Source organism: Emys orbicularis, chromosome 11, assembly GCF_028017835.1.
Source record: "Emys orbicularis isolate rEmyOrb1 chromosome 11, rEmyOrb1.hap1, whole genome shotgun sequence".
Taxonomy (NCBI): Eukaryota; Metazoa; Chordata; order Testudines; family Emydidae; genus Emys; species Emys orbicularis.
In genome coordinates this window covers 60,692,006-60,706,703 of record NC_088693.1, presented here as the reverse complement: position 1 = coordinate 60,706,703, position 14,698 = coordinate 60,692,006, and the positions used below count along the sequence as shown (strand labels likewise).

General features: G+C 41.9%; 1 protein-coding gene across 1 annotated transcript; it reads right to left on the bottom strand.

The window, feature by feature from the left end:
* Positions 1-399: 399 nt before the first annotated feature.
* On the bottom strand, positions 400-13,539 carry LOC135885898 (inducible T-cell costimulator-like). Its single transcript, XM_065413823.1, has 6 exons — positions 13,473-13,539; positions 6,153-6,194; positions 3,502-3,840; positions 2,012-2,124; positions 1,226-1,316; positions 400-480 (listed from the first exon to the last, which is right to left on the bottom strand). Exons 1-5 carry the CDS (start codon positions 13,528-13,530, stop codon positions 1,227-1,229), a joined length of 642 nt encoding a protein of 213 aa, XP_065269895.1. The 5' UTR covers positions 13,531-13,539; the 3' UTR covers positions 400-480; position 1,226.
* Between the last annotated feature and the right edge of the window lie 1,159 nt (positions 13,540-14,698).

The window sequence follows — 14,698 nt, the reverse complement described above, 5'->3', positions numbered from 1 at the left end:
ACCAATCTTGCTAAACTGGACATAACAAAGCAGTAATATGTGCAGTAAAATGGCTGCTGTTGCTGGCCATGCTGCTGGAGTGGACTGTGGAGGTAGTTCATTTTTTTTCCGTGGGAGGTATCATAGAAGAAACCTTCTGCAGAAGGTATAACATAATTGCTCTATGCAGCACTGCAGCAATATCCTTGTCAAGGAAACATTCTACATTTTTCAACTACAAGATTTTTTTTTTTTTATATGTTGTCACATTTGATGTGCAGTCAATGGATTTGGCCATGCCCAAGTTAACACAGAATATCTGAAGCAAAACACGACTGGAAATAGCTCTGGAGCTAATGTCTCATTGTTGAGCCGATCAGTATCATGTGAGTTCAGTCTGGGAAAATCTCTTTGGCTGTGAAACTGACATTTCAAGTGGCCGGAGGCTGAAGGTGCCAGGAAACTTCCTGTGCCACAGGTGACTTACTTGCAAGTTCACACCTGGAACAGAAATTAAGAATTGTTTGTAAACAAGCCTGAATCACTCCAGCTTCTAGCTCTGCTCCCCTTCTAAATTGTGGCTGATTTCTATATAAGGGCCCATGTCGGGGCGAAAGCTCCTGACACCCTCCCACACCTGGGCCAACAGCCACAGCCTGGCCTTTATTGTAACAATCCAAAGTTTGATAAGCAGATATACTCAGAGCTGAATTAGAAGCACTTCCCCAGAGTCCTTTTGGGAAAGATGTGGCATCACAAGAGTCTGAATCAATTGATGCTTCACATCAGTTCCTCATTCTTGAAGTTATTACATCGCCATGTTCTGAAGTACTAACATTTCTGGGGCCTGCTCTGTTTGGGGAGGGATAGCTCAGTGGTTTGAGCATTGGCCTGCTAAACCCAGGGTTGTGAGTTCAATCCTTGAGGGGGCCACTTAGGGAGCTGGGGAAAAAATCAGTACTTGGTCCTGCTAGGGAAGGTAGGGGGCTGGACTTGATGACCTTTCAAGGTCCCTTCCAGCTCTATGAGATAGGTGTATCTCCATATTCTGATCAGTAAGCTCTTTGGGGATTTTGCTTTTAGTTTGCTATTCCTGTTGGATGGCACTATGTACCCAGATAAATTATAAAAACTTATAACACACACACTCCTAAAGTCAGCTGGAGGCAGATCAGGCCAACCCTTCCCCATAGAGAAAGCCTGTTGCTAACGATGTAAGAATGATTCAGTAAAGACATAGTATAACCTTAGAATGCTGGTTTTCTAGCTGCATTCACTGCTGCCATGGGCATATATTCACTGTTGAACTCATGGGAGTTGGATTCACATTGCTGTGTCTGCAAAGAAAATGCCCTGAATTTAGTTGCTTGTCTCTAACCCCCATTCACTCTTGCCTTTTTCCTTTTAATAGGGTGGTTAATCTCACTCTGCTTTCAATGGGATAATAAAGTCAGAGCCGGATGGTGTTTGCCTCCAAACTTCACAAATTGGAAGAGGAAAGCAGACTCTGTTCAACAAAACTCTCTTCTTCTGTGGCTGTTACCTTTGTTTTTAAGAGGTTTTGCTCGGGAACAGAGCTGGAATTACTCCTCTTTCCCCTTCTGAAGAAAACAATCAAGTGAGTTGCTTCCCAAGGTATTTTTGCTGACCTGTGCAAAGTTGCTCTTTCTTCCTATGGCTTCAGGTCTTTAAATCAATAGGCTAGTCTGACTTAAAAAAAATTAAAACTGAGCTGTTGTCACTGATGACTGAATTCCATTTCATTGACACTCTTAGCACATGCTGTGCATGTGTCTGTAACACACCCTTGAGCACGAAAAAACACTGCCACTTTACAGCGCTGCAAGATAGTGCACTCGCCTTGTCGAGATGGGTTTTTTTAATAGTGCTGGGAGAGCTCTTTCCCAGCGCTGGTGCCGTGACTACACAGCCACATTAAAACGTTGCTAGCGAAGACATACCCTAAATCAAACTAAATCAGGCCCTCAACGTATCAGCTTTGGACCTAGGACTATGTATGGAAATTGCTTACCTTCTTTCTTAAGCAACAGGCTACTATGCAGCAGATACAGGAAACCATGGAAAATACAGTGATCCCAATAAGCATCCATGACATCATTTCTGATACAAAGCAGGCTTCTGAGTCTTGAACATATTAAAAAAAAAAAATTACTGAGGATTAGCAGTCTAAATTATCCCCCCCACACACACACTTTGTGTAGGTGAGATCAATGCTTAGAGTGGTCTGGAAAAATTGTGTGCCGGGGTGGAGGTGGGGTGGGAGAATCATAATCTTGGAGGACCAGCTTTGGTAAGATAGTGACCCAGCTTGCTTTACAAAAAAAATTTTTTTTTCAGGTTTGCAACCCCATGCATTTTAAGCAGTGGGGGAAATGGCAGAAGTCAGTGTTTGAGAGGGATCTAAATGATGTGACTGGTTGGCTTGGTGAATGGACTCGAGGAAGACACGCTGAGCATGAGGCAGAACGCAGCAATTGTCCAGAGGAGTTTGTGTGAGGAAGAAGTGAAGGAGGCATCGAGGCTAATATTGTTGACAGAGTGGAGGGGGCAAAGGACAATCTGAAAGGAGACCAGGGCTGCATCATGGGTGGGCCTTGAAGGCCCAAACCAGATTGAGTATTAATTTAAGGAGTAGCGCAATGGGGAGTCAGTGGTCCAAAGGACTGGTGAGAGAAAGGAATTTGGAAGCAACATTTTGGATGAAATGGAGGGAGGCAAAGTTAGAGAGCGGAGGAGAGTGCAGTAGTCAAGTCATGAGATGACACAGCTGTGGCTGAGCAATCTGGCTGCCCAGACACAAAGGAAGGGGTAGCTTTTGGAAATGTTAGGCAAGAGAAGTGACAGGATTTGGATCACAGATTAATCTATTTTTAAGGAACCACTAGATCATCAGATCTGACAAAACATGGGCCATTGAATTTCATGGTTACCCCGGTATTCCCCAGATGCTGAGGGAGGGAAGGGACAGAAGGAGAAGAGAGGACAACTGGGAGGATGGTTTTATCATACATCCTAACAGAGAACAAAGGCAAGGGCTTGGGTGGAGAGATTATAAACTTGTTCAGCTAGAGGCAAGACACTTGCAAACCAGCCAAGGTGAGATATCCGAGACACAATGAATGGCAACTCAAAAGATGATTGATGTTCATTCACCACCCATTGGGGTGCAGTCCCAGCCCCTTTCAGGTAGACAGCAAAATGTCCTTTAGATTTTGATAGACTGTCCCAAGTTACTTAACAGACCCAGGTCCTGATTCAAAGAGGTGAGCAATGGGAGTTGTGAGCGCTCAGCACCTCTCTCGATCAGGCCATAAGTATATATTGCTTCTGGTACAGATACTGATAACTAAGACTTTGCCTGTGACACGTGCAGGTAAATCTCAGAATGGATTTTTGTGCTAATCTAGAATTAATTCAAGGTTTGCCTTTGGTATCTTAGAGAAACACTCTCATTTATATATCTCTAAAGCTAGAGTAAGGAGAGAGGGGCTGTGAACTTACCATGGATATACAAATAGGTTTCATTTACCCTACAGTCTATGTAGGGAGCAGGTAAAAGGATTTCCAGGCAGCAGAGATAAATGCCAGTGTGCTTGCTTTCCAAATTTTTGAGAATGAAGGACGTGCTGTTGCCAGAGTGCACTGGCTCACAGTAGCTGCTATTAGTTTCAGGTATTGACTTCCCATTCTCCATGTGGAATGCACAGATTTCCTGCCTCTCGTGCCCCTTCAGCAGTGTCATGCTGAATTCAGTAACATTTTTAGGGTCGCTGAAGTTGAATTTGACGATCCCATTGTGAAATTCAACTGTCACCTGGGGCTCAGAGACAGTAGATTGTTCTGCAGAGAAAAAAATAATTATACTATGCAGGAAAATCTCCAAGTAAATATCAAACCAGGTAAACATCTGTAGCACTGAAATCTACTGAAGTGTGCATGTCCAGAACTGTCTGTTTTTGGGGAGTAACCCACAATGAACATTCCCTTGACAGCGGGAAAGAGAGAGAAAAATATATCCTATATCACTTAGGGGCACCCTTGAATTCTCTTCCATTTTGTTGCTGGGCCCATTTAATACAGTAACTCCTCACTTAAAGTCGTCCCGGTTAACACTGTTTCATTGTTATGTTGCTGATCAATTAGGGAACATGCTCGTTTACAGTTGTGCAATGCTCCCTTCTAATGTCATTTGGCAGCCGCATGCTTTGTCCACTGCTTGCAGGAAGAGCAGCCCATTGCAGCTAGCTGGTGGGGGCTTGGAACCAGGGTGGACCGGCAGCCCCCCTATCAGCTCCCCCGATCACCTCCCCACTCCCTTAAGTTCCCTGTGCAGCAGCGGCCCAGCAGGCTCGTAATTGCAGCTGTCCCTCCCCCCACTGCCATATGCTGCTCCTGCCCTCTGCCTTACAGCTGCTCCCCGAGACACCTGCTTGCTGTGCGGGGGGGAGGTGAGGAAGAGGGGGGCTAATGTCAGGGTGTCCCCCTGCCCCCTGCTTCTGCACCCCGCTTACCCTATCTTTCATAATGCAAGGGGGACACACGACAGGGCTCAGGACGGAGGGAGCTTGCTGGCAGCAGCTGCGGTCTCAGCAAGCTGATCTAATTAACAAGGCAGTGTACTAAAAGGGGAAATGCGCATCTCTTTCTCACGCACACACGGTGTTTGTCTCTGTCTCTGTCTGCGATGCTGTCTCCCTTCCCTCCATTCCTGCTGCCTTGTACAGTGTGAGAGTTAACCCTTGAGGGCTCAGCCAATTGCTAGTTCATCATTTAGCAGTAAGGTATTCCTTGGGCAATATCCCACCCTCTGACTCCTCCACCTCAACCAAGCTTCACAATCATCATCACTGTGTACCAGTATTAAATTGTTTATTTAAAACTTATACTGTGTGTATGTATGTGTATATATATATATTTGTTCAGCAGCATCTTCACAAGCTATTTTACCCCTCGTTTCAACATCTGAATACAGTAACTCCTCACTTAACGTTGTAGTTATGTTCCTGAAAAATGCAACTTTAAGTGAAACGATGTTAAGTGAATCCAATTTCCCCATAAGAATTAATGTAAATAGGGAGGGGTTAGGTTCCAGGGAATTTTTTTTCATCAGACAAAAGACTATATATTATATATATATAGTCTTTTGTCTGATGAAAAAAAATATTATATATATATAGTCTTTTGTCTGATGAAAAAAAATTCCCTGGAACCTAACCCCCCCCCCCCCTATTTACATTAATTCTTATGGGGAAATTGGATTCACTTAACATCGTTTCACTTAAAGTTGCATTTTTCAGGAACATAACTACAACGTTAAGTGAGGAGTTACAGTATTCAGATGTTGAAACAAGGGGTAAAATAGCTTGTGAAGATGCTGCTGAACAAATATGTGCACTAACCCAGTGTAAGCTGGTGTAGGTCACTGTTAGTGTTTAGATCCTGCATACTAGTTATTTGTATTATGGTAGTGCCTAGAGGCCCCATTGAACCCAGCATTGTGTAGAGACACAGTTCCTGCCCTAAAGAGTTCAAAATGTAAATAGACAAGACAAACAAAGAGTGGGAGAAGATGATGATCATATTCTTCTTTTACAGATGGGTAAGTGAAGCACAAAGATTTACCCAAGGTTGCAAAGCGGTAGAATTGAATACAAATCTCCTATGTCCCGGTTCAGTGCCTTATTCACAAAACCGTCCTTCCTCTATGCAATAGCTTTTAAGTTTGATCCTAATAATTGACATGTTTATATCTCCTCTTATCATGGAAGCTTGCTGGGGTAGGGAGAAGGAATGTCACCCCATGCCCACTCGCACCACCCAAAATCCACATCCACTCTGGCCGCAGGTGCTCACAAAAATCCCTGAGAAGTGAAGCCATCACCTCATATGCAGCAAAAATTATTCAAATTATTTTTGAGAAGTCAATTAAAACACCTGACTGAGGATCTCCTAGTACCTCCCAGTTTGGCTTTTGTAGGAGTCAGTAGCTAACAGAACTGGGAAACCCTTTGGGAAGATGCATGAACTGCAATGTCCATTGTAAAGAAGGACATGTTTCCATTTCAAGAACCAGCGTATTGTGATACAAATTTTTTTTGCAATTTAAGACAATTTATGGAAATATTAGATGTTATTTTAAAAATGGCTCTTACCTATATTTTTGCATAGTCGATGTGATGAACAGCGTTCAGTTCCTGAAAAATAAAATGTAATTTGCTGTTTAAAATAACTAAGGGGTCATAATGTGATGATAAGATGGTGACATCATTTTCTAGTGCTAAAAAATAAAATCCTACAATGCAATAAAATAATTGCAAAACATTAAAATCAGAAGCTAAAGAGCATGAATTGATCCAGCATTAAGATCAATCACTTATGTAGCATTCATTAATTCTGACAACACCCACACAAAGTAAGTATTATCTGTATTTTGCAAGTAGAAACTGAAGCTGCAAGTTAAGTAATTTGCCTAAAGTTACAGAGGGAATGTGTGTTAGACAGGATTCAAAATCAGAAGTTATTGGACCATGTACTCAGATGATAGTCAAGGCCTTATATTTCTCTTATCAGGGCTTCTAAGATCAGAAGGATGCCAGCCAGCCAGCCAGATAGAAAAGACTGGCTCTCCACTTCTGACGATATTTTCAGTAAGGCTTTCAAAAGTCACTTGGATTGAAAGACTCACTTCAAGCAACTTTATTTTGCTATGCTAGGGAAATAGAGTGAAAATAGTTAATTAAGAATTTTAATGAGCCAATATATTATTGTTTTGATATTACAGTATTGTCTAGAGGCCCCAGCCAGACTCAGTCCCTATTGTGCTTGGTGCTGTACAAAGCTATTCTAAAATCCAGTCACTGCCCCAAAGAGCTTGCAATCTTGTCCCGATTCTACAAACACACAGGCGTAGATAATTACATGCTTCAGTCTTTTGCATGTAAGACTCGAGTGGTCTTTCATATTCATGCTTTGTACTTCTTTGAAGTCTTGTTCACCCACTTGCTGCCCGTTGGCCAGGAAAGTGCCATGAGCAATTCACCACTCCTGCACCAAGCATTCTAAAACCTCCTTATTAGCAAAGACATCAGAAATACCAGTTGTTTGTTAGACTAAAAAAAATCCTTGAAAATGTTAGTTTTTGTCATGTCTATTATACGTTATTTTTAAAATTGTTGTATTTTGACAACTAACGTCTTTCCCAGTAGTAAAAAGTATTAAGTGTGGGGATGGGGGATGAGGCAGAACTTGAAGCAAATGGCTGCAAGCTTCTTCCTACCTTACTCTCCATTAGACCTTAATGCATCCTGAAGAGCAAGAGCAAGAACGTATACTCTAATGAATGTATCGGGAGTAGGGAGATCTGAGTTCTATGTCCAGTTCTTCCACAGACATGCTGAGTGACCTTGGGCAAGTCCCTCTATTCCTCAGAACATTTAGTAATATGCACATCCCTCGCAGGCGTCCAAAGACACTTATGTTGTTGAATACTTGTAAAATACTCTGAGGTGTTCAGTTGGCAGGTGCTACAGAAACAAGATATTGTCACCCCTGTATGACTGAGTCATACTCTTCCTCTGTTACCACATGGCCTCTGGTCCACTATGCCCAGTCAGTTACCCTTGTCTGATGCTATGATAGTTCTAATAGTCTGTACCACTTTCAGGGCTATTGCCATGTATGCAGACAGTCAAGATATTGGTGTCCCATTCCCACTGCTGTGGTGATAGGACAGATAGGTAAAACGCCCAGGTGGAGTATAGATGTCAGCTCCAGTATACTCACTACAGAACAAAACTTGTTGTATAAGAAAGTAACAAACACAGAAAGTGCCAGCACCAAGAGAAAGGATGAACATTAAAATAATTCTTGCCGCTTTGCATATTCCTAAGTAAAGTTTGATGGGGGGAAAAGTTGCTGTGCTATTGTTAATTATTTTAAGTAAAGATTTGGTAAATACTGTCTAATTGTAGGGGCTGTAGTTTGATAGTTTTAAAATTAGGCAGCGCATGGACAAATCAGTGAAGGGAAGAAAAAAGTTGAAAATGTGACAGTGTATCAGGTGTAAAGCTTACAGTGTTTGCCTAGTATTTTAAATCTTATCTAATATTTTGAGGGGTATTTAATAGTAGTCTGGGGCTCTTTAGATTTGTGGTTCAATTACTTTGGTTAAATAGGGCCAAATTCTGCTACACTTTCTAACGCTGAATAGCATCTCACTCCACAAATAGCCCCACTGAAGTCAATGGGACTATGTGATTATGTATGCTTAAGTGGGCCACAAGCTTTACACAGCAGTGAATTTCATCCTAAAAACCCATGTAGCACTAGGGTGACCAGACAGCAAGTGTGAAAAATTGGGACGAGGGTGGGGGGTAATAGGAGCCTATATAAGAAAAAGACCCAAAAATCGGGACTGTCCCTATAAAATCGGGACATCTGGTCACCTTATTTAGCACACTGTTTCCACGCCGCCTAGTGGCTGGTCCACATAGAGAATAGCAAGCTAATTTTGCTACAAGCTAATGAAGTTATTCTTTTTGTTCAAGTGGTGGTAAACTGTCTTTTATGCTGAGGGGCATAGGTGTCATCCTTGCTGCTGACCAGCCATAGAAATGGCGGGGGAGGGTCATTAAGCATACAATTCATGTGAGACTTTGGCCAACTGAAGCATAGTTTGTATCTTCCTGAGCCCAGAATTGTAACCACCAAGAAGACTGAGGACTGATAAGATCACTTCACTGAGTAAACATTTTGGTAAATATGATGTAATAATCAGTTTCTGTGGAGTAACAGGTGAAAATGCTGCCAGGCTGTAGTACTGCAAAAAAGGGTCTGGGAGTTGAGTGAGTCAACTGTAAATTGAGTAAATTGAATGAGTCAACAATGTGATGCAGTTGCAGAAATGGCTAATATTCTGGGGGTGTATTAAAAGGAGTGTGCTAAGACATGAGAAGTAATTGTTCTGCACTGCTGAGCCCTCAGCTGGAGAAGTGTGTCCACTTTTGGTTGCCACACGCTAAGAAACATGGACAAATTGGAGAGAGTCCAGAAGAGGGCAATAACAATGATAAAATGTTTAGAAAACCTGACCTGTGAGGAAAGACCAAAAAACTGGGCATGTTTAGTTTTGAGACAAGATGACAAGGGGGAGGATGCAACTCCTTGTCCTACCCTCCGTAGACAAGATATAAGCTAAATCTGCCACAAGGAAGAGTTAGGTTAGATATTAGGAAAATCTTTCTATTTATAAGGATAGTTAGGTATTGGACTAGGTTACCAAGGGAGGTTAGGGAGTCCCTCTCATTGGGTGGTTTTAAGAACAGGTTAGACAGATTCCTGCCAGGGATGGTCTAGGTATACATGGTCCTGCCTCAGATGGCAGCATGGAGTAGATGACCTCTCGAGGTCCATTCCAGCCTTACCTTAGCGATTCTGTGATTATCGCAGCGTAAAGAGAGCAACTCCCGTGAATGAGGTTTTAATGATGTATAAGAGAACAACAAAAGATCACCAGTTTCACAAGCATACTTCATGAGCCCAAGTTAGCTTTGCCACTGAACGCTGAGTTTTTCATTGCCAAAATGGAGACGGTCATGTAGTGTTGCAAAAATGTCTCTGAAAGTTGCAAGATGATTAATATAGAAATTGTAGTGAATACTGTTTTCTAACTACTAGGTAGTATTGGGTGGAAATGAAATCCAAACTGTGCGAACCTCTGAACCTTTAGAGTTCTTGCCAGTAGCTAGTGGTTGCTTCTGCTGTCTTCACTGTCCCAAATGTGCAGCTTTAACAGGTGATACAACTTGGCAAAATCCAATCACTTGGAATGGGTAACACTTCTGACAGGCCAGTACAACATCATTAGTTTTTTCATTATCATCAATCATTGTGGAGTGAGGCAGACAAGGAGATTTGTGTGTCCACACGGATAAATTTTCCTTGTTCCAAGATAGGATGTTACTTCTGGGACCCCATCAATCCTGGATAGGAACTAGCTAGATACATTTGTGATGTCGCTCCCTAACATACACGTAGATGTTGTGATGGGTGGAGTGTATAAGTACTGTTTTTTAGACAGAGTGCAAAATGGCCCCTTCCTTTTCTGTATTAAAGCATTTGGAATGGTGCCATCTTTAAGGTTGTATTTTTTCATTAAAATCAGGCTAAAGTAATGCAATAGAAATAAGAAGCCTGTGGCAGGGGTTAAACTCTCACACAAGCAAGTGTAACTCTGGACTTAAGTGGAGTTTCTCTTGGTTTACCCTGGTTTAAGGAAAAGGAGACTCTGGCCACTTATATTTCTGGTTGCAATGTGGAGCTGATGGGTACAGGCATGCGTGTGCAGACATGCGTGAATAAGCTATGTTGGCTTCCATAAGAGATTAAAATCTGTTTCTAACTCAGTCCGGCCAACATGCTTCCTGAGTTAGAACATCTTCCTGAGCATCTTCAATAGGGTCACTGGGCACTTTGGTGGGGGCTCAAGGATTTCTGCACCAGTAGTGGTTGGATGGCCAGTAACCAATAGGTGTTTTATTTGCCAGCTGGCTACCAGCTGCTACTGGCTTTCAGACTGGTCAGTGACTCAATGCCATTTGCAAGCAGCCCAGGTAAAATTGCAGCTGGCCATAACAGACTTAAAAAATAAAATAAAGTTTAACCCTCATTTTGAAACTTGGAGTTGAGGGTGGGAGGGCTGGGTGGAAATAGTCTTGGACTGTTGGGCGGAGGTGAGGGGATTTTGTTTTTGTTTTGTGGTTTGACTCTCAGAACAGAGCCTTAGTTGTAACAAGCAACAAAGAGTCCTGTGGTACCTTATAGACTAATAGATGTATTGGAGCATAAGCTTTCGTGGGTGAATACCCACTTCGTCAGACGCATGTTAGTTGTAACGTACTCATGAAAATCACAATTTCAGCTGCTGAAGATGAACTTGGATTTTTTTTTCTTTCAGTAGCATAAAGAAAACAAACACAGTTTTAAGTCACTGTAGCACTGACCCGTCCAGCCCCTCTAAGCCGATGCCCTCTGAACTCAGTTAAACTACTCACATGGCTGAAGCTAAGTGTGTGCATAAGTCTTTGTAGAATCAGGGCCCAGACTCAAAGAGCAGAGATATCCTACAGGAAAAAAGGTGGTGGCCACAGATGTACTACTTGCCTGTCTATGCTATAGGATAAATATTATGGTGGTCCCTATTAAAATGTCAGCATTTGCCATTCAGTACCTCACTCTAGTATCTGAGATGAGCATGGCTTCTCCCTACACTGACAATAGGAGGTTTCCATTGTAACCCACGATAACAGTTGGCAAATGTTAACTTTTTTAAATGGCTACATGAAAAATATAGAATAGACAACTTTCCACAGCCAGAACCCCACTGCTGTCTGATCTGCAGCCCTATGGCAGTGTTACCATGACCTTTAGACAGGCAGTTTACTAATATGGAATCTCTTGGAGATTTTGTGGAGAAATATCCTAGGGAAATTTGTTTGAGGGAGAAATTCAAAAGGGACCAATGTAAAGCCCTACCATGGTAAACTGAATAAATACAAAAAACTCACGTCAGATTGAGGGCCTGATGTTTTCGTTTTCTCCATTTAGTCCCTGGTCCTGCATGCCTTATGCAGGATCAAATTCAATTTAAATGAAGTCAATAGCCGTCTGGGTAGGGACTGGAGCATGAGGCTGCACATTCTCATAGTGATTTCTTTATCAAGATTATACTACAAAGTTGCAAAGACTAAAATAAATTTTAATTTACATGGCACAGTTTCTGATTGGAAATATATCCATAGATCATGGCTAGGGCCTGCAAATCTGCAGGCATTTTTGTTAAAATGCTACTACGTTTTTCCTACTGAAATTCTGCTAAAATGCTTGGAAATAGTATTTTATAGGGTAACATATTCCATAAATTCTTTGCATCCTTGTTGATATACTCTAAATCAAACAGCCCCTTATTTCACCCCATCTTGTCCATTTTAATAATAATAATAATAATAGTAAATAATTTCCGTGGTATATGTTGAAAGCAATGTAGAAAAACATTTCCTGAGAGCTTTCATTTTTTCCCTCAGAGGAGCTTTTGAAATCACACTCTTTACCCTCCCTTTGCGCCTCCTTTCCCCCTGATTCCCAGCTTGAGGGTCAAAAAAATTCCAGCGTCTGAGAGAACATTCATTTACAGTCTCATTCTTTTTGTATGAAATGTCCTTTCCAGTGAATCCAGCTACACTGGATAAAGCATGTTAGCTGGATGTTTCCGCCAAAATGGAAGTGGTTAGTATTGATGTTTGGTTTTCATTAATAGCTTTTCAAGTTAACTCCTCATTGAGACAAGGGCCAGCTCACACACTACTTGAGATATTGGGTGAAATCCTGACTCCACTGAAGTCAATGGGAGTTTTGCCATGGCGTTCAATCTGCCTGTTTGAAGGCTTTGGATGCCGGCAGTACCTGAGCTAACATTCTGAAGCGTATCTTCACAATCAGAAGGGCTAGAAAGTCTTTTTTACTTAAACAAAAGCTTAATTTCTGCATAAAACCCTGAAAGTACTGAAATTCCACAGAGACTTTAAACCTACTTTATATCACTGGAATGTCAGTAGCACATACTTCCAATGGCCCTAGGCATGACCTTCAAAGGAACACATTTAAATGGGGTTTAGTAATAATACCCACCAAATCCCAAAATTCAGAGTATTGTTACTTAGGGCAAATCACACTAAATCCTACAACAGTATGTAGGTTAATGAGATTTCTTATTTTAATCAAATATTGACTGAATTTCTGCACTGGAATAGTATGTAATGGAAGGTGGGTTTCCGAGAAGTTAAAAAGAAGCGAGCTATGGCATTATACTTTGCAGACTACAATGCTGCGATAGGGTGCTGAATCCCATAAAATGCCTTGTCAGTGTTATGGTCATTTTCCGATCGATGGCATCAGCCATGGCTCCTTGTAAATCACTCTGCATTTCCAGCCTGCAATATAAATGACCTAAACCACTTCTCCAGCCCATATATGTTTTCCAAGTTAAAAGAATTCCCCTCCCAAACATGACTCCTCCTTGAAATCAATAGCTCAGTATGGATCTCCTTATACAGGCACTTGGTGCACTTTTACATTTCCAATAGATTCGATTCTGCTCCATAAGGGAAGATGGCTAAAGCACTACAATAGCTACAGCTGAAAGATCACTCCAAGCAGATGAGTGAAGAATGTAAACAGCCAAAGTGCATATTTTTGTGTGTCTCAAAGACAGCGCGAATGTTCTGTGCTGGCACCAACCTCTGTGGTGGTGGTAAGGCTGAGACTGACATCTTTCCTCTTGGCAACTATTTTTCTTAACTGTTTCTGTTCCCCCAACCCCATCCTGAGTAATTCCCCATTTACACATCTGGTCATTGTGTATCTTAAATGCCTTATGGATGATTATTGTAAGAAGCAAAATCCCAAATGCCACTTACCACAGAGGGCTTTCAACTGAAAGCAGAGGAGACAGAACGTTAAAACTCCTGACTTCATACTTGTCTGACACAGACACCAGCCCCAGCCGTCTGCCTTAAGTTTTCAAAGCTGAAGGAGAATTGACATTTTTGTCATTGTTGCCCCTTTCATAGGAAAGGAAGTGGTTTTGTGGGCAATGAGTGGAATTATACCATAACTTAAAGGGCTCTTTTATTTAAAATAACCCATAGCAACATTATAGCTATGTCAGCAGGGGTTTTGCTATTACTCGCGTCTGTGTGGGGGGGGTGGCTGTGTTTTTGCTTTTGTTTTCCCCTAGCTCACGTCTTACTTTCATCTTCCCAGCAGCGATAGCATCTGTGTCATTAGTTTACCTCATAGAATATAGGCCATCTTCGATATTCACTTTCACGGGTGGCTACTTCCAGCATAATCCATCCCCTGCATGCACCACCATCCCCTATCTAGTATGTGTCTTGCAAATAACCAGTGGTCAGCAAACCAGTTATGACATAAATTTGTTTTGGTTCTTTATCTATGTCAAATTGCTTTCTCACCCGCCACTCTCCGCCATCAGTTTCTCTTAAACAACCTGTTGCTGTCTTTGTTTTAAAGCTGTTAGTGGATACAGTACGCCTGAGGGAATGGCTTACTGGTCTACGCATTGGAATCAAAGCACCCGGAATTCAATGGAAACACGAAGTCAAATCCCAGGTGGATCAGCTCAGCCCTCTAGCTTTCTAGGAGCTCATTCAAATGAGACCTTCAAACCTGAGGTCCTGTTTGATCTGCATGGACATTAACAATCTCATGGCCTCTCTGTAAAAGTAGAGGGAGTGATGCAGTGTCCACAGCCAACATTTTCTCGCTCTGCTTTTGTGTTGCTGTGCTCTGGGCTGCTGCTCTTTGTCCCAGAGGAAGCTGCACATCTGTGGTTTAGGGAATGCTTTAGGATCCTTTGGGATCAAAAGAGCTACATCCACATCCAAATGATTATTTATACATGTATATTTTTATTATTAGAGCTGGTGGAAGATGGGGAAAAAACTTAAGAATCTAGGGGATTTGGTTAATTTCAGCTGTATTTGAGCCTATTAGCATTCCTGAATTTACAAAGATGATCTGAATGGCGTTAGTGTGCTCTACCCATGGAACTACCTGGATGACCCATTCAGACACTGTGCAGATATTCCAGAGACTGACCTTGGTTCACTTGGGATGTGCT

Bases quoted from the DNA above. Each gene is read 5' to 3' on its own strand.
- LOC135885898 (XM_065413823.1), bottom strand. From the start codon at position 13,530: ATGAAGTCAGGAGTTTTAACGTTCTGTCTCCTCTGCTTTCAGTTGAAA. The intron at 6,195-13,472 runs GTAAGTGGCATT...TTTATTTTTCAG, and splicing joins TCAGTTGAAAGCCCTCTGTG to GAACTGAACGCTGTTCATCA. The intron at 3,841-6,152 runs GTAAGAGCCATT...TTTTCTCTGCAG, and splicing joins TCGACTATGCAAAAATATAG to AACAATCTACTGTCTCTGAG.